General features: G+C 61.8%; 2 protein-coding genes across 11 annotated transcripts in view; one reads left to right on the forward strand and one right to left on the reverse strand.

Annotated features, from left to right (window-relative positions):
* CRTC1 (CREB regulated transcription coactivator 1) overlaps nt 1–5,722 on the forward strand; it is a 71,338-nt gene extending 65,616 nt beyond the window's left edge. For 7 of the 10 annotated variants that reach the window (XM_042978639.1, XM_042978644.1, XM_042978645.1 and 4 more), the window contains 3 exons: nt 2,719–2,805; nt 3,428–3,608; nt 4,977–5,722. In XM_042978639.1, the coding sequence (XP_042834573.1) occupies nt 2,719–2,805; nt 3,428–3,608; nt 4,977–5,188 (480 nt within the window). In that variant the 3' untranslated portion in view covers nt 5,189–5,722. The remainder of the gene's footprint in view (nt 1–2,718; nt 2,806–3,427; nt 3,609–4,976) is intronic. The other 3 variants (XM_042978643.1, XM_042978647.1, XM_042978649.1) reach the window with 1 other exon arrangement.
* Nucleotides 5,723–11,147: 5,425 nt separating this feature from the next.
* On the reverse strand, nt 11,148–18,755 carry LOC102971808 (cartilage oligomeric matrix protein). Its single transcript, XM_042978650.1, has 19 exons — nt 18,662–18,755; nt 18,333–18,418; nt 17,884–17,935; nt 17,256–17,425; nt 16,427–16,564; nt 16,085–16,159; nt 15,830–15,988; nt 15,627–15,731; nt 15,431–15,538; nt 15,050–15,209; nt 14,358–14,476; nt 14,116–14,168; nt 13,832–14,013; nt 13,490–13,668; nt 13,331–13,379; nt 12,816–13,012; nt 12,009–12,181; nt 11,442–11,581; nt 11,148–11,352 (listed from the first exon to the last, which is right to left on the reverse strand). Exons 1-19 carry the CDS (start codon nt 18,738–18,740, stop codon nt 11,306–11,308), a joined length of 2,271 nt encoding a protein of 756 aa, XP_042834584.1. The 5' UTR covers nt 18,741–18,755; the 3' UTR covers nt 11,148–11,305.
* Nucleotides 18,756–19,066: the final 311 nt, after the last annotated feature.

Below are 19,066 nucleotides of genomic sequence, written 5' to 3' on the forward strand. Positions count from 1 at the left end.
GGGCCTGCCTGCCCGAGGCTCCCCAGAGTGGAGGAGGGCTCCACCTGCTCTGGGGCATAGCTGAGGCGGTGGCCGGCCTGTGACTGGGGCTCTGACTCCTCAGACTCTTCTCCCTCTGCCTCACAGAAGGGTGTGTCCTCACAGGAAGCTTCTCTGAGTGGGGTCCATGTCCCCATCTCACAGACGAGGAGACTGCGGCTTGCCCCAGGCAACAGGCGGGGCTCGACCACATCCATCAGATTTGGGTTTTTTCCCCAACGCGGTTGGACCCCAACCTGTGACACACATACATGCAACATACCCCCATCTGGGTTCCTCAGGAGTCCCCTTAGCACAACTCTCAGCTTATAACCAAATTCTGTCTGCAACATTCCACCAGAGAGGAGGTGCCCACAGAGCTGACATCAGGGCCCGAAATTTCCAGGCTATAGAGCCTCCTCAGGACCCCGCCATGCCGTCCCCAAAATGTCACCACGCTGAGAAGCTCCTAGGAGCCTCTTAGCAGTGCCCGAGGCCCTGAAGCCTCATTTTTGGTCCAGGGCACAAAAGAGAAAGGATTTTCCTCCCCTCCTAAAGAAGAAGAGCTGTCTCACCAGGCAGGACCGTGCAAGAACAGTGTTGAGTTCCCTGGTCCAGGGGACGTGTGGCCCGCTGTCCCCATTTCCCCAGCTCTCAGAAGTACGCCCACATGGGGCCCTGTGTGTTGAGATGGCAGGTGTCCTGTTCAGGAAAGGCTGTTCTCATGGTTCCATCTGCTGTAGGAGGAGCTCTCCTAGGATCCTTCCTCCACCACCCAACAGTGGCCTGGGGTCCTGCTGGGACCATCTGTGTGCAGCTTCCTGCTCCATAGGCAGGTGGGGAGGGCATCAGTGAGCTCAGGGCAGGCCAGAGGTCAGTTTGGTATCTGTGGGCTCTGGATACATCGACACCGGTTCTGAGCCCTGGTGGCTCCCGAGAAGTGTCTAGTCTGGTCACGTGGTGTCATGGGATGCTGAGGGAGGGGAGAAGCTGGTCCAGGCAGGGGAAATGGCGAGTGGGGCCTATTCCTGAGGCTGGTCCTTGAATAATGTCTCTTTTTGTACGGGAGGCAGGAGAGGAATTCGGGGGTGGAGCAGATTTCTCAGTAGAGATTTGCCTAGACCAAGGCGGGTTGGTCCATCCTCGGCAGAAAGCGTGTTGCCGTCTTGTGAAGCCCGTGTCTGTGTGTTGGTCTGTCCATCCATCCGCTGGGTGCTGGCAAGGGAGGTGGGCCGCTCAAGTGGCTGTGAGGTCAGGGCTGTCACGTTACCTGGACCGAGCCAGACACGGGCCTGACATGGCCAAGAGGCCCACTAGGGGGCAGACCACGCTGGGTGGGCGGCGCCAGGCCTGGCTTCATGCTGCACCTGGATCCCTAGGTTGCACTCAGTGGCCCCGTGGGCCGGGGCCTCCCCTCACCTCCCCGGCCTCGAGTGGACATTGTGTCTGTCTGGCTGCACCTCGGGCCTTAGGCAGCTGGCCTTTGGTACTGTGTGCTGTGCTCCTCCCTTCCACCCTGAGCAGACCTTTCTGGCAAACTCTGATGGCAGCCTCGCAAACGAAACCTTAGCCTGGGTCCCCTGCTTGTGTTGGGCCTCTTTGAGTCCAAAGCCACGGGGATGGAAACAGGTACCCTAGAACAGACCTGCTGCTTCTTCTATGGGGAAACCCATCCACAACCTTGCAGCCCCCTTTTCCAAACCTGAAGCTGGCTATATTTAGGGCAAAGGTGGCATTTTTGCCACATTGGCCGTTTTTCTTTCTGCTCTCAGCCCACTGACCAAGGAGGAAACAGACTTGGTGTCCGGGCTGGGGATCTGTTTCCTGTGGCCTGGTGCCTCATGTGAGGTCTGGCCACGATGCACTGGCTGTCCCTCCTCCCGTCCTTGTCCCACCGGGCTCCATCCTGCTCTCTCTCTCTGGCATCATAGGAATAAGCAGGGGCTCCAAGCTCTTGTTTCTGGTATCTCTTTTGCCTATGAGGGTCCCCAGTCCCTTGCTCTTCTGCTGGGAGCAGACCTGTCTCCCGGCTAGCCATGGAAGAATGGGAGTTGGGCTGCCTGCCCACCCATGGGTCCTCGGGTCCCCCAGGCAGGCAGCCATGGACAGATAGGTAGACGGGGCTTTCTATGTGCCTGTCTTATGTTCGCTTGGCCAGCATCTGGCTCTGTGCGCCTGTCCTGTCCACATGTATGGCCTGCTACCATGTCCCATGTCTCCCTGGGGGCCTGACAAGGTTCGCCAAGTACGCTTCTCATCCTGAAATTCAGAGCACCTACTGCCTTGGCCCCGATCACATATTTTACTCTGGAACCCTTCAGGCGGGGTTCCCAATCCCTGTGGCCCCCCTGTCTTCCATCTGTTGGAAACCAGGTCACCCATTCCTGGGTTCAAGTAGAGGAGATGGGGGATGGCTCTTTGGGGGCTATTGGGGTACTGAGGCCCCCCCAGGAGCAGGTGGCAGAAAGAAACATCCTGAGATTGGGGAGCACCGTGCTCAGAGTGAGCCAGGCACCCCTCCATCCTGGAAGCTGTGGGCTTTCCCAAGAGGCCTGAGGTAGATGCTCAGCCTCCTTTATCCTGAGCATCCTCCAGGAAGTTCCAGGGGCCTCCCTGTGGGCACAACCAGCCTGAGCCCCAGCAAGCCCCCGACCTGGTCCGGGGGACCGTGATGACAGCAGGCCTCTCTTCTGTCTGCAGCACTCCTCCACCTTGGGCAGCGTGTTTGGGGACTCGTACTATGAGCAGCAGATGGCGGCCAGGCAGGCCAATGCTCTGTCCCACCAGGTGAGCGGGTGCCCGGGTCACAGCGCCCACAGCTTACCCGGACGCTTACCCGGACCCCGCCCGCCCCTCGGGCGTGAGCTTCGCTCTTAAGGCTCCCTCCTGTCTCCAGGCCTTGGAAGGGGTGGCTTGGCTTTGCCTCCCCAGGAATCTGTGCCTGGCCCACAGAATGAGGCCAACAGCAGAGGGGGAGGAAGGGTGGGCGGTGAACACTGGCAGGGACAGGCAGTGGCTGTAGCATCGGTGCCTCAGCGTGGGCCGTGCATGTGGGTTTGCCGGGAGGTAGAGCTGGCTCCGCGTGGAGGCCAGGGTCCGGGGCGTGTGGGCATGAGAAGGGTTGGCCGCTTCCTGGAGCAGGTCACGCACCCGTCCCTCCTTCCATCCATCCATCCATCCATCCAGTGAGCCCTGAGGGGGCCGTGTGCAGGCAGGCCTGGGCAGGTTCAGAGAGGGCGGAGGGGGAGACCCTGGGCATAGAATCTCACGCTCAGCAGCCCCGAGTGTCTGAGCGTGGGTGCTGGGCGTCTTGCAGAGGAGGTGGTCCCGGCTGCCACAGGGCAGGCCAGCCGGCAATAGCCAGGGGCTCAGCAGGGCCGGCCTCACGCCTGTGTGCTTCCCCTGGCAGCTGGAGCAGTTCAACATGATGGAGAACGCCATCAGCTCCAGCAGCCTGTACAGCCCGGGCTCGACGCTCAACTACTCGCAGGCGGCCATGATGGGCCTCACGGGCAGCCACGGGAGCCTGCCAGACACACAGCAGCTTGGCTACCCCAGCCATAGCAGCATCCCCAACATCATCCTCACAGGTGAGGCCACGTGTGTGGCATCCTGGGCGGGGGTCTCGGGCAGAGTGGGGGGCCCGGCAGCTGCGAGAGGCCTCATCCCCGGGAGAGACGGCGCCCCCGCCCTGCACGATGAGTCGTGACAGGACTGGGCCGAAGGAGGCCAGACCCCACCAACTTTGACTCGTTGCCGGGTTGTGGGACAGGCCAGGGGGACACACGCCAGACCCTGAACCAGGCTTCCAGTGTCCCATGCTCAGAGCAAGAACAGGACAGAGCCAGTCACTCACCCAGCCCCGCATCTGCTCCCCAGGTCCCTGAACCCCATTAGCTGAGAATAGTGGGATTGCAGGTGACTAGGGGGTGGGCCCTGCATGGCAGGGCTTGTCACATGCAGCCAACATACATGCGGCAGGCCACACAGCAATGAGCATCCCAACGAGCACAGCGCCCAGGCTCCTAGGGACATGCATAGCACATGTGAGTAAGTCCCTGCTCCACGTGGCATAGAACCCAGACCCTTTGCTGCCTCTGCTCCACCCTGTAGATTGTGGGTTTTATTGAAGAAAGAAGCAATTTCCTTATAAGCCAGGACTGTCTCAGGATTGAGGGTGACACCCCCTGGTGGTCCCACTGACCTCTCCAGGACGGAGAAGTCCGTGGCCAGGACCCCTAGAGGCCTAGTGCTTCCTCCCTACCCCAGGGGTGTGAGCAGTGGTCTGCAGGAGATGCTCTGGGGGTGGAAGCTTCAGACTTGAAAGAAGGATCAGGCTCCTGGGATTGCCACAACAGCCCAGAAGGACTTTTACACCCCTGTCTCAGACTGGGAAACTAAGGCCTAAGGTCTCATTGCAAGTAGAGGAGAGAGCCTAGGTTTGAATCCGGGTCTCTCTAGGGAGAACTCAGACATCCCCCCAACCCACAGGGAGGGTCCCTGATGCACACGTGCACACACACCCCGGTTTGCTTCTCAGTGGCGTACAAGGAGGAGACCTCCTGGCAGAGCAGGAGAGGCCCCTGCTCCTGCCAGGTCACACTAAACATTTGACCTGGCTCCTAGTTCAGGGCTTCCCAGCCTTGGCACTGCTGATAACGAGGGGCTAGATCTTTCTCTGGGGTGGTGGGACCATCTTGTGCTGAGCAGCATCCCTGGTCTCCACCCACCTGATGCCAGTAGCATTCCCTCTTCTCTAGTCATGACAAGTAAAAATGTCCCTAGACATTGCCAGTGTCCCCTAGAGGGCAACCCCCCACGTAAGCACCCCTGGTGTGGCCCAAGCCCCTCTTCCCTGAGCATTGACAGGGGCCGCGGAGGCACAGGGCGTGGGGTCAGAGAGCCAGGGCCACGCTGAGGCTTGTTTGTCCTGTGTTCCCCCCCTACCCCCGCTCCAGTGACGGGAGAGTCCCCTCCCAGCCTCTCTAAAGAACTGACCAGCACACTGGCCGGGGTCGGTGATGTCAGCTTCGACTCGGACAACCAGTTCCCCCTGGACGAACTCAAGATTGACCCCCTGACCCTGGATGGACTGCACATGCTCAACGACCCCGACATGGTCCTGGCCGACCCGGCCACCGAGGACACCTTCCGGATGGACCGTCTGTGAGCTGCACACCCGGCACACCGCCGCCCAGCCCCCGGCTCCATCACCCCGCCGGTCAGTGGTCCCGACGGCGTCTCCCTGAGCCCAGGGACGGCCGCGCTCCGTCCTTCGCAAACGGCCGAGCTTGTGATTCTGAGCTTGCAATGCCGCCAAGCGCCCCCTGCCCACCCGCCCGCCCCCCAGCTGTCCACCTCCCTTGGGAGGCCGCGTGTCACCCCCGCGGAGCCTCCCTGCGCGTGCTCTCTCGCCCCCCACCCTGGGCCATGAGCCGTCCCCCTGTAAAATGCGGAAAGCGTGTTGGGGAGGGCCGCCGGCCTGGAGGGGGCGCTGTGGTCCACGGCGGCGGTGGGCTGAGGTGCATTTTCCGACTGTTGTCCAGCTCTCACTGCCTTCCTTCGTTCCTGGTCCCCCGACCTGCCCGCCACCCCCAGCCCGAGGTTAGGTAGAGAGCCAGCCCCACCCTGCCAAGGGGAGAAGGCACCAGAGAGAGGGGCAGACACAAAGCGAAATAAACACTATTTTGACTGCTGTCTTTTATATTTCTGAGCACATTCAGAGAATGCTAGAATCCATCCCATGGAGGTAGAACATAAAAGGTGTGAACAGAGCATGCAAAGCAGCTAAATCTTCCTGGGGCCCTTGCTCCCGCTTTGCCCACCCCCAGCCAGGTCCCTCTGTGGCCGCCTTTGCCCTGAAAGTGAAGCCCCCGGCCAGGACGAAAGGGCCTTCCATGGGGGATGCATGTGCAGGCAGGGGTTGTTTCTGGGGGTTGTTTTCATCTCTCAACCTGTTTTCATCTTTTCTTCTCTGTACCTTGGTCACTGTCACTGTTATTTAAAGAATGGGGTGGGGAGGGGGCGGCCAGGACATTTTTGTTGTGTTATTGTTTGTTTGTTTCTTTTGGTTTGTATTTCCACTTTGGTTGTAGACAAGTAGCTGACTCTTTTGATCCAATACTTGCCTGAGAGCATGTTTTTATTCCAGAAATCCCATGTTATATATTTTTTAAGCTAACTGGAAGCAGTCTGCTGCCTGCCCGGATCTGAGCTGTGTCTCTGGCCGTTTTAGCTAAGGCCCACATTATCTCAAAACGGAAGGGCTGAGTGAGGGCGGATTGGGCCTGGTAGGCTCTCTGGCAGAAGCTTGAGGTGGCTAGAGGTGCCTCCGCTCCAGCCACGTGAGAGGCAGAATTCCAGGAGGGAGCCACGGCTTTTATGAAGGGTCCCTCCGAGACCCAGCTCTGCTTGGCCATCCTCAAGGTGTCCGCTGGTCTTCAGGGAAGACTAGTCCCAGACCCCGAGACTGGTGGCAACTGCAGCCCCTCTGTCCTGACGTCCCCAAGATGAGGCTGTCCTCTTGCCCCCCACCCCGAGAGCCAGCTGACATCCGTCCCCTTCAGCTACCCCTTTCATGGTTCTTCCCGGCAGGGCTGGATTGGGGGGGCAGAGAGCAGTGTTGTCGTAGCGGGAGGTTTCCAGGTGCCTCTTGAAGTGCCTCCGGAGGCCGTGGTGACCATCAGGGCTCGGCCACCGTGCCGGGGGCTGTCCCTGTACCCTCCAGGCCCCGGGAGGGGTGACGGGGCTGTCTTTGTTTTCCGTCAGCTGCTCTGAAATAGGAACTTCTGTTGCAGTCCCTCCAAAGCCGCATCCTGAGCTCTTGCTGGCTCCTTGGCCTGCAGGCCGGGCCCACACCTTCTGCTCGGTGTGATTCTTCTCTGTGGCGTCGCAGCCACTGCCTCTGGGTCTCAAGAGCCCTTGCCTCTGTCCGTGGGAGCCAGATTTGATCTAATGACATCCATCTCTCTTGTTCCTGGGCCGGGCTGTTAGCACGTGGCCAAGTGACTGGGCTGCCACAGGTGTAAGAAGGCCCCCTCCTCAGTCATTTGGCCCCTGATACCCTCGTCTGGGCTAAGGGACACGGGGTTAGTCCGGGGTTAGTCCGTCCAGGTCAAGGGCCCAGCCTCTTACTGAGGTGTAGGGGCTGGGAGCAAAGAGTGAGACTTTTTTTTTTTTTTTTTTTTTTTTTTTTTTAAGAAAACTACATGTACATAGAAGAGTTTGATTACCATTAGACTTGTATGTAGAACTTTTTAAAAAAATGGCCTTAATAAAATTATAAACCTTCCTGGATGCAATTTTCAAACAAGGCATCGTGGACCCCATGTGGGAGCCTCGTCAGCCCGTATTTCCTGTCTGCCCGGCACCCAGTTCTCAGTGCAGGTGGGCAGGAGAGGGAGGGTGTCCACCCCTGCAGCCTGTTTCCAGCATCCTCTTGGCCAGGGGCACAGGCGACATTGTATTTACATGGCCACTTCGGCTCATGAGGGGCATAGGTGCAGTTTTCCCAGGGAGGGGGTCCCAGCCAGGAGCCAGTGGCCAGGCATCCCTGTGTCCTCAAAGGGTTCATACCCCTGCCTGGGCCTGGGCAGGCCTCCTGAGGTCTGCAACAGGGGATTTTGTTTATTTCTTAAATATTGCTTCTCTACTAAATATTCTTGAATTGCCAAGACTTCCTGAAACAGGACAGCCTAAGGGAACCAGCCCTTTAACTTGTGATGTGAAAATACTGTGATTTCAGGCGAGCTGCGCCGTGAGGGGTGGGCCGGGGCCCCTGAATATTGTATATAGACCCCGCCGCCTGTGTCCTCGCTCGCTCGTTCTGGACAGGCCTGGATGCTCAGCCCACATGAAGTCAGAGGCTAGGCCTGTCTGTCCCCCCACTGCTGCCCCCTGAGTGCTCCTGATTTCAGTCCCCTACAGCTGTGCGAGTTTCTGCCCCAGGAACACAAACCGAACAGTGTGTTCCCACCTGCCTCAGTTTACCCTCTGTCCTCCAAGCCCCCAGGGCAATGAGTTTATTACCCCCACAGAGGCTTGTGGGCCAAAGTAGAGCCCGGGGTCAGCCCCTCTCTGTGTCCTTCAGAGAAGAGGGTTTATGCCACCACCCATCAAAGTCACCCCCCACACACAGTGTCCAGGGCTGATGTGGGGGAGGAGAAGGGGTCTTGTCGGGATCGTGTTCCCTGTCACAGGTACCCATGCCAACCTCCTCCCCCACTATGTCCTTACCAGGGAGAAGATAGGCAGCACTCTTCGGGGCATCCCGCATTCCCCCCACCCCCGCCATTCTCCTCACATGCCCTGCTTCCTTCTGACATACTTCTGGGCAGGAAGCGGTGGGGGTGGGGTGGGGCGGCCCCTTGGGGCAAGAGGCCCTGAGACCCTCAGTGGAAAGCTCAGGGGGCAAGTTGACCCTTTAGCAAAATTCAGGGGCCACAGCTGACAGTATCCAAAAACTGTCTACACTCTCCTGTGGGGGATAAGCCAGAGAAGGAGCCCTAATTGTGGTGGGTCCAGTCCCCCCTGCCATTGCTGTCCATAGGACTCCCTGGGACTAGCAAGGCCTAAGGGGAGGGCAGCCGTGTGTGTTTGGGGCCTTTCCCCAGCAGCACCTCCACCCAGACCTCCCTGCTGGCTTCTGAGCCACCTGCCTGCCCCAAGGGTGTGCACTGAGCGCAGGGGTCCTGAGACACTCAGGCTGGCCTTTGCAGCCTCTTTCTGCTCCTGTCTACTTGTGGGTTTTGGGGGGCTGGGAAAGGAGGGTTCTGATGTCTGTGTGTTTGGCATGATTTCTTTGGGTGGCTGAGCTCCCCGGAGGATGCCTAGCCAAGTGGGCCCTGTTGTGAGGCCCGTGTGTCAGAGTGGGGCAGATGAGAATGGACGTCGAACACTCTGAGACCCCCACGTGGAGGGTGAGAGGCTCTGTGTCCATCCGTATGTCCAGCGGTGGGTGTCCAGTTTTTGAGCTGTATGCCAGGTGCTAGCTGTGGCCCGGTCAGGATGGGAGCAGGCGTCGGGTCTCCGGGGGGCTGAGTGGGGCTCAAGCAGTAGAGACTGCCTTCCCCACCATCCAGCATCCTGGGCCCAATGAGCCCCCATGAGGGACTATCCTTAGAGGGGCCCCCAGGGCAGCCGAGGACACATGGGAACGTGCCCCCTCCCCAGACCTCCACATCTCAGCCGACCCTGAGCTGGTTCATAACCAAGCATCCTTCCAAACTCCCAGCCCCATCTGGATTCTGGGTTTTCTGCATTTCCAAAGAAAGCATCCCCACTCCTAGGTACAGTCTGGGTGTGGTAAGGCCTGGCGGTTATTGGGGAGCCCTCCACTCCCCACCCCCAGTCCTGACAGAGCAGCACCTGCACCCACCACCCTCACTGGGTTCTGATGGACCTTTAGGTAGAGGCCACAGAGGCTCTCATTGTGGGGGTAGGGTAGGGGGGGCCACAAGGTCAAGGGTGTCCGGTGCCCCTGGTCTTGACCCATCACCCCTGCAGGTGATGCTCCAGGAGAGGGAGCTGTGGCCCCCTGAGCCCTTCCCACTTGGTTTGCAGAACTGTGGGGAGGACTGTGCGCCTCCCCCCACTGCTGGAGGCCTGCCCCGGGGTGAGTGGGCAGCTAGGTCTGTTTCTGCTCCCGTTCTCCTTGGAACCTGTGCCTCCACCTTCTGGGGGTCTCACAGTGTGTGACTAGGGGTTCCTGGAACACTCCTCCGTCAGGCCCCGCCCTACCATCTCAGCCTGAGCTGACTCTCCTTGGTTTCTCTTGGCCTTTGGCCTCCAAGGTTCCTGGTTGGGTGGGGCTCAGGGCCCTTTCATAACCCTTAGCCACAGGCAATTGGCCACAGACACATTCTCTCCGAAGTGGCCACTCCCAGGAGAGGGAGATGGGGTAACCTGTATCCCCAGGCCTGGGCGCTGGGATACTCTTCAAAGGCATTGGCGGGGGGGTGGGGGTGGGGGTGGGGCGGCGGTGAGAAAAAGACCCTTGTGACCTGGGCCTCAGTTTCCCTCTTGTCACTGACTCAGACCCGTGGGTCTCGGGCCTCAGGGTCCTCCCCGACAGGGTGGGGGCTGAGGTCTGGACATGAGAGTGATGCTGGCTCCAAATAGTTCTTTCCACCCGCCCTCTTGGCCAGCCCTCAACACCCCGTCCCAAGATGCCAGGGACATGTGGCACATGCAGGGCGTGGTGTTGCCCCCATCTTGCAGGGCTCTGGACTCTGGGGCCAATCAATGCCCAGCCCATCCTAGCCCATCACTTCCGACCTCTTGTCCACTCGGGACAAGTGGACACAGCTGTGGCCTTTGCCACCAGTCCCTGAGAGGGAGGGCTTTGGCAGCCAAGGTCCACTGGCCCCGCTGTGCCCCCCCCCATAGGAAACTGCCCCCCAAGGGGCTGGGCGGCACCACTGATATATGCAAACCTGCCGGTCCAAGCCCTGCTCCACCTGTTTCCCTCTGTCCCCAGGCTGGCTCTGCCCCTGCCCCCAGCATGTACACTCTGCTGTGGATGTCCGTGGGCCGTGGGTTGGGTGCCCACGGTGGGTGGGGGCGGGCGGCTCAGGGCGCACTCGGCCGGCCCCTGCCCATCCTCTCTGGCGTGGACGCTTTTGTCTTTGTACCTTTGCATCCTTTGTAATGAAACATAATAAAAATCCAATGTTTTCGTCCCTGCCTCCTCTCCTTTTTTCCTGCCCCTTCCCCTACACTGGGGATGGAACGTGGGCCAGTAGGTATATCAAGTGGGAGCCACACACAGGCCCCCCGCCACACACACACACACACACACACACACACATGAACGTGGACACCCAGGTGTGAGCCCCTCACCCCGACCCCTAGCCAGCTAGTTGGGCCTATTGCCTGGAAGGGGAAGGACCCCAGGATCCTGGGGGCAGGCACTCGGTGGTGGGGATCCAGCCCTGTGACCTCAAGTGGGTAGGATGCAGTGGCAGGCCTGGGGCCTCCCCAGTCAGTGTTGGACACTCCTAGTCAGGCCGCTGGTCCCCAGCCACTCGGGGCAAGGGGACGGGTAGTCATTAGCAGGTCTGGGGTCCCTGGCCCAGCCTTTCCTGGCCCCACCCCACGATCTCTCTGAAGCAGAGACCACAGCCAGCCACTCCACCGCACACACTTTATTTCGTCCTCTCTGAGCCCCTCAGCCTTCCCTCCCCCAGTCCAGCCACCCCTCGGAGCCGGGCACTGAGCTCCCTGCTTGGCATGCTGAGGGCAGCCCTGGGGGCGACCTTCCTCCAGCAGTGGGTCCCCACGCCCATCCCTAGGCCTGCAGCAGCCTCTGAGTCTCGTAGTCCTCAGGGATGGTGTCTGTGGAGAAAGGGCCAGCGAGTGAGAGGGGGTGAGGTTGGGCGGGATGGACTCCCACCCCCGCCCCCCAAGCAGGGCTCTCCCCTCACCATTGCAGCGGTAACGCAGATTGGCCCAGATGATGTTCTCTTGGGAGAAGCAAAAGACCCCCAGGCGGCCACCCCTCATGGTCGTGTCCAGGACCACGTTGCTGTCAGCCACCAGCTCAGGGCCCTCGTAGAACCGCACTCTGGGGGGAGGATGGGACAGCGAGGTGGGGCCCTGGGCTAGGCCCTCCCCTCTGAGGCCTTGGCGTCTGCCCTGGAAGACGAGTCCCCTCCTCTCTGGGAGTGGAGGCCGTGTGTCCCCACCCCCCCGCCTGGGCCACTCTCAGGGCAGGTGGGGCTTCTGACCTGAGCCTCAGCTTCCCCGCGTGACAGGATGGACTTCCTGGCAGTGCAGTGGGGACTGAGAAACACAGTAGGACCCCACCGTCTGAGGACCTGCTGTGTCCTGCGTCCTAGGAGAAGTGTCATGTCCCAAAGCCAAACACAGCTAATTCTACCTGCCCGTATCATTCCCATTTTACAGGTAAGGGTACCGAGGTCCCCTGAACCTCCAGGAGCCAGGACAGAGCAAGGGACTTCTGGTCCACTGGCAAGGGGCGAGGTCCCCACCTGATGTAGCCCACTTGAGGCCGGTGCTGCAGGAACCAGCGGTAGGACGTCTTGTCCTTCCAACCCACGTTGCGGGGGTCCTTCCACAGCAGCCGCACCTGCGACGCTGTGTCCCCTGTGTGCCAGAGTGCATTCCGCAGCTGCTCCCCGGGGCCTGTGGAGGACTTCACAGCCTGCCATGCCCAGGGACAGGGGAACAGAGTCAGAGACTGCACAGCCTATCGGAGCCCTGCAGAACCCTGCCTGGTGGGACGGGTTTTGGCAGTGGTGGGAGGCTCTCGGGTGCCTGGATGGGATACCTGCAAGGAAGCCTTCTTGGGGGCCACGTGGAGATTTGCAGGTCGGGTATTGGGGGGGGTGGTGGGGCGGGCAGGGATGGTCTGGGAGCTCACGTGAGGATTTGGGAGTCCGTGGACAGGTTTGGAGTCTGACAGGATTTGGAGGGGTCTGCGAGATGACTTAGTGACCCATAGAAAGTTTTGGGTGTCCATGGGATAAACTGGGCTCTACAGGATTTGGGGAATTTGCTGGAGGGTTTCAGTGACTTACTGGGGTCTAGGGGTTCTGCAGGAGGATTTGGACCCTGAGGGGAAGTTTAGGGCTCCGTGAGGTTTCGGGGCCCGAAGGAAGTTTGGGGGCCCTAGGGGAGTGTTTGAGGGCCTGTAGGAATCCAGGGGGGTGCTGAAAGGAGTCTAAGGTCCACAGGATGATGCTAGGGGGCTGTAAAGGCTTTGGGAGACCTTGGGAGGATTTGGGGCCTCCTAGAGAGCTCAGGGACTGAGGGAGGTCAGGCAGGGCCGCGGACACCTTGAGCTGAATGCCGGGTTCAGCCACTGCACGGAAAGGATTCGCCTGCCAGTATGTCTGTTCCATCTGCTTCCACATAACCACATAAAAGCTGGAGCTGTCCTGGTAGCCAAAGATGAAGCCTGCGTAGTCGTCATCCGTGACCGTGTTCACGTGGAACGTGCCTTCAAAGTCCACGCCATTGAAGGCCGTGTAACCTGGGGAAGAGAAGGGAGCAGTGGGGCTCTCCCCATTGGGGCCCTGCCTCCCCCCCGCCCCCGCCCCTCTGGAGTCCAACTTGCCCCTAGGCCCAGATCCCCACCCATATACCCGCCCCATCCCTACCGGCCGAGTCCAGCCATGACCACATCCCTGGGCCTGTGACATGCCTTGGGTCACGCTCCTTCAGAGTCCAGAACTGTTGGACCCCAGAGCCCAGACTCAACCTGGCTCTGCCTTTCCTAACTTCAGACCCGCCCCTGGCCCCGCCCCCTATTCGGCTAGCTGTACGGCCTGGACCCCTCTCCGTGTCTCACCCACAGCCAGACCAGGGTCGCTGTTCATCGTCTGCACGATCTCCATACCCTGATGGGGTCAAAGGAAGAAGGGCCTCAGGTCGGCCGCATGGGTCCTCGGTTCCCCCGCCCCCAGCTTAGGACCCAATCCCACCACCTTCCGCGGGGCCCTGTCCCCACCTGGTTGAGCACCACCCAGTTGGGATCTATCTGAGCGTCGCCTTCGGGGTCCAGCACGACCGTCTGGAAGGCCCGGAAGTCAGTGAGGGTGACCTCGGCGTTCTCCGGACACACATCGATCTTGTCCACCACTTTGTCCGCGTCGAAGTCGCCCTGGCACACGTCGCCCACTCCGTCCCCTGAGAGACCCCCGTGGTGGAGTCAGCGCCAGCCCCGCCCAGGGCCTAGTCACGCCCACATCTGCTATAGGTCCCGCCCATACCACGTCCCAGCCCCTCCCATACGTGCCAAGGTCTCCACAACAGCCTCTAACCCACCACAGGCCCTGCCCCCTGCCCTTACGGTCTACATCTTCTTGATTTGGGTTGGGCACCAGGCGGCAGTTGTCCCGACTGTCAGGGACCCCGTCGTTGTCATCATCCTCGTCGCAGGCGTCACCCTGGCCATCGTGATCTGAATCCTGCTGGGCACTATTTGGTACTGTAGGGCAGTTGTCCCGTGAGTCCTGGTGCCCATCCCCATCCCTAGAATTGGTGGGTGGGACAGAGAGACAGTGAGATTTCCCAGAGGGCTGCGTCGGGGTCGCCCACCCTCAGTCCCCACCCCACCCCAGATGGCCTCCTTACTGGTCTTGGTCGCTGTCGCAAGCGTCTCCCACAAAGTCGTGGTCCACATCACTCTAGGGAAGGTGGATGCAGGAGTCCGAAATCAAGGCAGAGGAATTCAGAAGCCTCCCACCGACCCCGAGTTCCAGAACCAAGGTCCTCCTGACCCCAAGGAACCATGCTTAGACGGCGCTTCAGTCTCCTTAACTAGTCTGGAGCTCACCTCAGGGATCTGACCCAGCTGGGGTGCCTCTGGCGCTCACCTGGTCTGCGTTGCTCTTCTGGGGGCAGTTGTCACAGGCATCCCCTACACCATCACCATCGCTGTCCTTCTGGTCTGAGTTCGGCACCCTTGGGCAGTTGTCCACCGTATTTCGGATCCCTGCGAGAAGCAGGGGGACAGCACAGGATCCCAGGTTGGGGGCGGGACCAGGCTAACTTCGGCAAGGCAGCAGCAAACCTGGGGCTAGCCTGGGACACAGTCGTGCGCCTCTCGGGGCTCCCAGCGCTACAAAGTTAAATCAAGTAGGGCATTGGCCCAAGCCTCAGAGACTTGATGGACGGCGGGCGAAGGGACTGGCTCTCACTCACAGAGGAAGCTCAGCTGGACCCTCCGCTGGCACTGGGAACGCACCATGCTGAGTGTCTGCCCCAGGTATAAAACTGGCACCTCCCTGGCCCTAAACTGCAGGCTCACGTCTCTGTTCAACTACTTAACTCCTTGCAGCATCTGACACAGGGCCGCCCTCCCCTCCTCCAAATGTTCCTGCCGCTGCCCCTTCGCGTCGTGTCCCAGCCTTATTTTTCTGCCCGCAGGAGCACAGTCCGTGGTCCCTGGAGCCCTGGACCGAGCTCACCCGCAGCAGCTTCAAAAACTAGCCGAGCTCCGCCCTCAGGCAAGCCGCGCCCCTCGGTGCTTGCCCTTCCCTGCCCCCCTCCCTTCTGCTGCTCTCACGGTCGCCGTCGATGTCGTCGTCGCAGGCGTCGCCTTTGCCGTCCTGATCTGTGTCCTTTTGGTCATCGTTCTTCTGGGACCGGCAGTTGTCGCACGCATCACCCCACTTATCGCCGTCCGCATTGCGCTGGTCTGGGTTCCGCACCAGTTTACAGTTGTCCTGGGGGACAGGGCCGATTACGGGGGGAGGGGGGGCCGGTCAGGCCTGGAGGGGCAAATGTCACTGCCCAGACCAGACCAGCTCCGAGGCCCCGCCTCCTCCGCAGAGCAGCGGTCATCCTTCCTGGACCCCGCCCCCCCCCAGTCCACATCCTCTGAGGCCACTTCCCTCACCCAAGCCACAGCCCCACCTTGCCTAACCTAGGCCCCGTTTGGCCCCACCTGCTCGTTGAGGACCCCGTCCCCGTCGGCATCCGGGTCGCAGGCGTCTCCGATGCCGTCGCGATCCACGTCCTCTTGCCCTGAGTTGGGCACCGTCACGCAGTTGTCCTGGGGGGAGGGCACAGCCGGCGTGAGGAGCGTGGCTAGGGAGCCCCGCCCACCACCGCGCAGTTCTGGCCCTTCAGACCCCGCCCACCTTGCGGCACTGGCGTTCCGGGCAGCGCAGCTTCTCGTCGGGGAAGCCGTCCAAATCCGTGTCTCGGCCGCAGACGAGGCCGTTGCCGGCCCAGCCAACGGCGCACTGCGGGTGGGGTGGTGAGTAGGTGCCCCGGCGTGTTCGCCACCCACCCCACCCCCTCGTACCCCATGCCAAGGTCGTTTCTGCTCGCCCGCACTCACCACGCACGACCTCGAGCCATCGCGTTCCAGGATGCAGTCGGCCTTCTCGTGGCACGGGCTGGGCGTGCCGTCGGGGCAGAAGCGCTGTGAGCGCCGATGGCAGCCAGATGCCTGGTCGCCCACGAAGCCGGGCTGGCAAGGGCCGCACTGGAAGGAGCCCTGGGCCCGGGCCGCGCGGGCAGTGAGCTCGGGCTGCCTGCCACTTCTCACCCTCCCCCAGTGTCTCGCTCCTTCCCCGCTCCTACCGTGCCTTACCCGGGTATTGACGCACACGGAGTTGGGGACGCAGTTATGCTGTCCGGTCTCACACTCGTTAATGTCCGTGCAAACCTGGATGGCAGGGAGCGCAGAGGTCACCGCCCCCGCGCAGAAAACCCTCATACCTCCCACCCGGTTCACGTCTCCTCTGCATCCTACCTCTCCCCTACCTACATTCCTCCCCCAACCTCCACCATCTTGATGAGGACCCTTCCTCCATCCATCCCCCGGGCCCCCGGGCCCCGGGCTCCACCCCTTCCCACTGAAGCCGGGCAGGAAAATAGCCGCAAGGCTAGCGGACCATTTCCCTGATGAAGCCCACCCCTCCACGGCCCTCACCTGCTTGTTGGCTTTGGCGAAGGCCAGCCCCACGCCCTCGTGGGCGGGGCCGCTGAACCCGGGCGGGCAAGCCTCGCAGCGGAAGCCGGGGCTAGTGTTGACGCAGCGGACGCGCGGGAAGCAGGGATGCGCGTTGCACTGGGGGAGGAAAGGCCACGGAGGGTCAGAGGACGCAGGAGGAGAGCCCCGTCGAGAGCGGCGCCTCAAGATTTTGGGGGCTTGAACTTAGGAAATTCAAGGGCCATTAGCCAGCACTTGGAGGGGGGAGGGGGCTTGTGGGGCAAAGGCCATTATTCCAGGGGTCAGACGCGACTTCGCCTTGATGGGGGCAGGGGAGCGACCTGGCGGAGAGAGGGGCTGTTCCTGGGAGCCTATGGGCTGGGTGCTCAAGGGCGGGGGAAGGAATTGTGAGGGCGGGCGTCCCCAGCAGAGGGGGGAAGTGGCCGTCGAGGCGTGCGTGCCCGGCCGTAGGAGGGTCGTCCGAGCGGGCTCCTCGCGGTGGTGGGAGGGTCGTTGGGGCTTCCGAGCCCCGGAGGTGAGGGGGGCCTTTGGGGCGGACCACTCTCGGCCGTAGGAGAGTGGTCGGGGCGGCCGTCACTGGCTACGGAGGGGGTTGGCGGGACCGGCGTCACTGGTGGTAAGGGAAGTGGTCTGGATGAGTGCCCCCCCCCCACCCGGCGTCAAAGGGGTCGTCCGGACGGGCGCCCCCGGAGGTGAAGAGGGCCTCCGGGTGAGCACTTTCAGCCGGGGAAGAAATCGTTGGGGAGGTCGGTAGTTGTAGGGACCGGTGTTATAGGGGGGTCGTCGGTGGGGTGGGGGACGGGCGCACCTCGTTGACGTCGACACAGTGCGAGCCATTGCCGGTGAAGCCCGCGGGGCAAGGTCCACAGCGCGCGCCGCTTGCCGTCTGAGTGCAAACCACGCCTGGGTAGCAGAAGCCGGGCGCGCACTGGGAGAGGGGCCGCACGCTCAGACCTGGGGTGCGCGCTGGCTGCATCCCTGCGGGTGGTGAAGTGGGGCTGGTCAGGGCCCAGCCCCGGGGGCGGAGTCTATCAGGAGCACGCCCCTTCCTGGAGGGCCGCCCCTGGGGGCGTGGCGAGATCCCGGGCTTTCTGCGACCCCGCCCCGGACCCCGCTCCAGGCCCGCTAGGCTTTTCCAGTCTCTGCATCTCCGCGCGCGTCAGTTTTCTGCTTCTCCCAGAGCGTCTCTGCATCTCCCTCCATCTCTCGCACGGCCTCTGCTTCTTTTCGTGTGTCCCCCTCTCCCTTCCCATAGTCTCTGTCTCCCCCTCCTTGTTCGTCTCTCTCCATCCCTCATCCAGTCTCTCCATCTGGCAGCCTCCGTCTCTTCCTGTCCCTTTTCCTCCCGGTCTTTCCTTCGCTGTCTCCGTCTTTGTCTCCCCAACTCTTCTCGATCTCCCCGCCTGCCGCGCCTCTGCCGCCCCAGCTGTGCTCACCGCACGCGTCACACTCCATCACTGTGTTTTTCAGAAACGTGATCTCCTTGACCTGCGGTGCAGGGGGAGACGGGGTGTAGTCAGCGAGGCCCCATCCCTCTTTTCCTCCCTTGAGTCTCCTCTCCCCTCCCCCAGACTCCCTTCCCACAGACCCACCCACTCCCCTCGGACCCTCCCTCCACCCCCTCGGACTCCCTATCCTCCCAGCACCTCTCTTCCTTCCTTGGGACTCCCCCCCTCCACAGACCCCTGTCATCTCCCGCGGGAACTTCTACCCCTGGGACTCCCTTCTCCCTCTTTTCTACAACTTCCTCCCTGGATCTTGGTACCCACGATCCTCTCCGTCTCCACCGGCACCTCCTTCTCCCATCCCCCTGCCTCTCCTCCTCTTCCAGGCCTCACTCCCCTCCTCCGCACTCCCCGTCCCCCCCCCCCACCCCGGTCCGCACCTGCTGCCGCAACAGCTCCCGCACATCCTGCAGAGCCGCGTTGGTTTCCTGAAGTTCCCGAAGCATCTGCGGGCCCAGATCTGCACCTGCGCCGACAGGGGGCGCTGGTGGGGCGTCAGGGTTTGGGGACCCCCGCCACACCAGTCCTTACCGCGGCAGGGCCCTGGGACTCCCTCATTCCTTGAGCGTCCGCCCTGCTGCCTGGTTTCTCCGACCTGCATGCCCCGATGAGCAGTCCCTGAGCCCCCAAGAAGCCGCGACCCCAGGCCTCACGGGTCCTCCGGTACGGTTGGGGGTCGAGGCCACGCGTGGGGGACGGGGCGGCTTACCTATCTGTATCTGGCCCTGGCCCGACGCACGGAGGGCTGCCAGGGTGAGCAGGAGAACGCAGGCGGCGGCAGGAACCATGGCGGCGGCGGGGAGCTGGACTGCAGCTCGCTCTCTGCTGCCCACGAGGCCCGCGGGGCGTATTTATCCCGGCGGCTCAGCCGGCTCCGGGGACGGCCCACCCGCGGCCCTGCCCAGCGTCCAGCCGCAAGGTAAACAGATGGCGCTGGCCTCTGCGTTCGAGGCCCCGCCCGGTGTTGCTGAACCCGGACACGGCGGGGAAACTGAGTCACGGGGAGCCGGGGTAGGGGTCGATAGGGCAGGGAGTCAAGTGGGACCACCCTCCAGCCCTCTCTCTCACTTCTCTATTGAGTGCCTGCTGTATGCCAAGATTGGGACCTAACAGT

The sequence above is a fragment of the Panthera tigris genome, chromosome A2, assembly GCF_018350195.1.
Source record: "Panthera tigris isolate Pti1 chromosome A2, P.tigris_Pti1_mat1.1, whole genome shotgun sequence".
NCBI lineage: Eukaryota > Metazoa > Chordata > Mammalia > Carnivora > Felidae > Panthera > Panthera tigris.

What these genes read in the sequence shown, in the direction of transcription:
- LOC102971808 (XM_042978650.1), bottom strand. Translation starts at nt 18,740, where the DNA reads ATGGTTCCTGCCGCCGCCTGCGTTCTCCTGCTCACCCTGGCAGCCCTC. An exon ending in ATGGCTCGAGGTCGTGCGTG is followed by an intron (nt 15,732 to 15,829) that starts GTGAGTGCGGGC and finishes CCCCACCCGCAG; the next exon opens with TGCGCCGTTGGCTGGGCCGG. An exon ending in CCTCAAGTGGGCTACATCAG is followed by an intron (nt 11,582 to 12,008) that starts GTGGGGACCTCG and finishes TCCTCCCCCCAG; the next exon opens with AGTGCGGTTCTACGAGGGCC.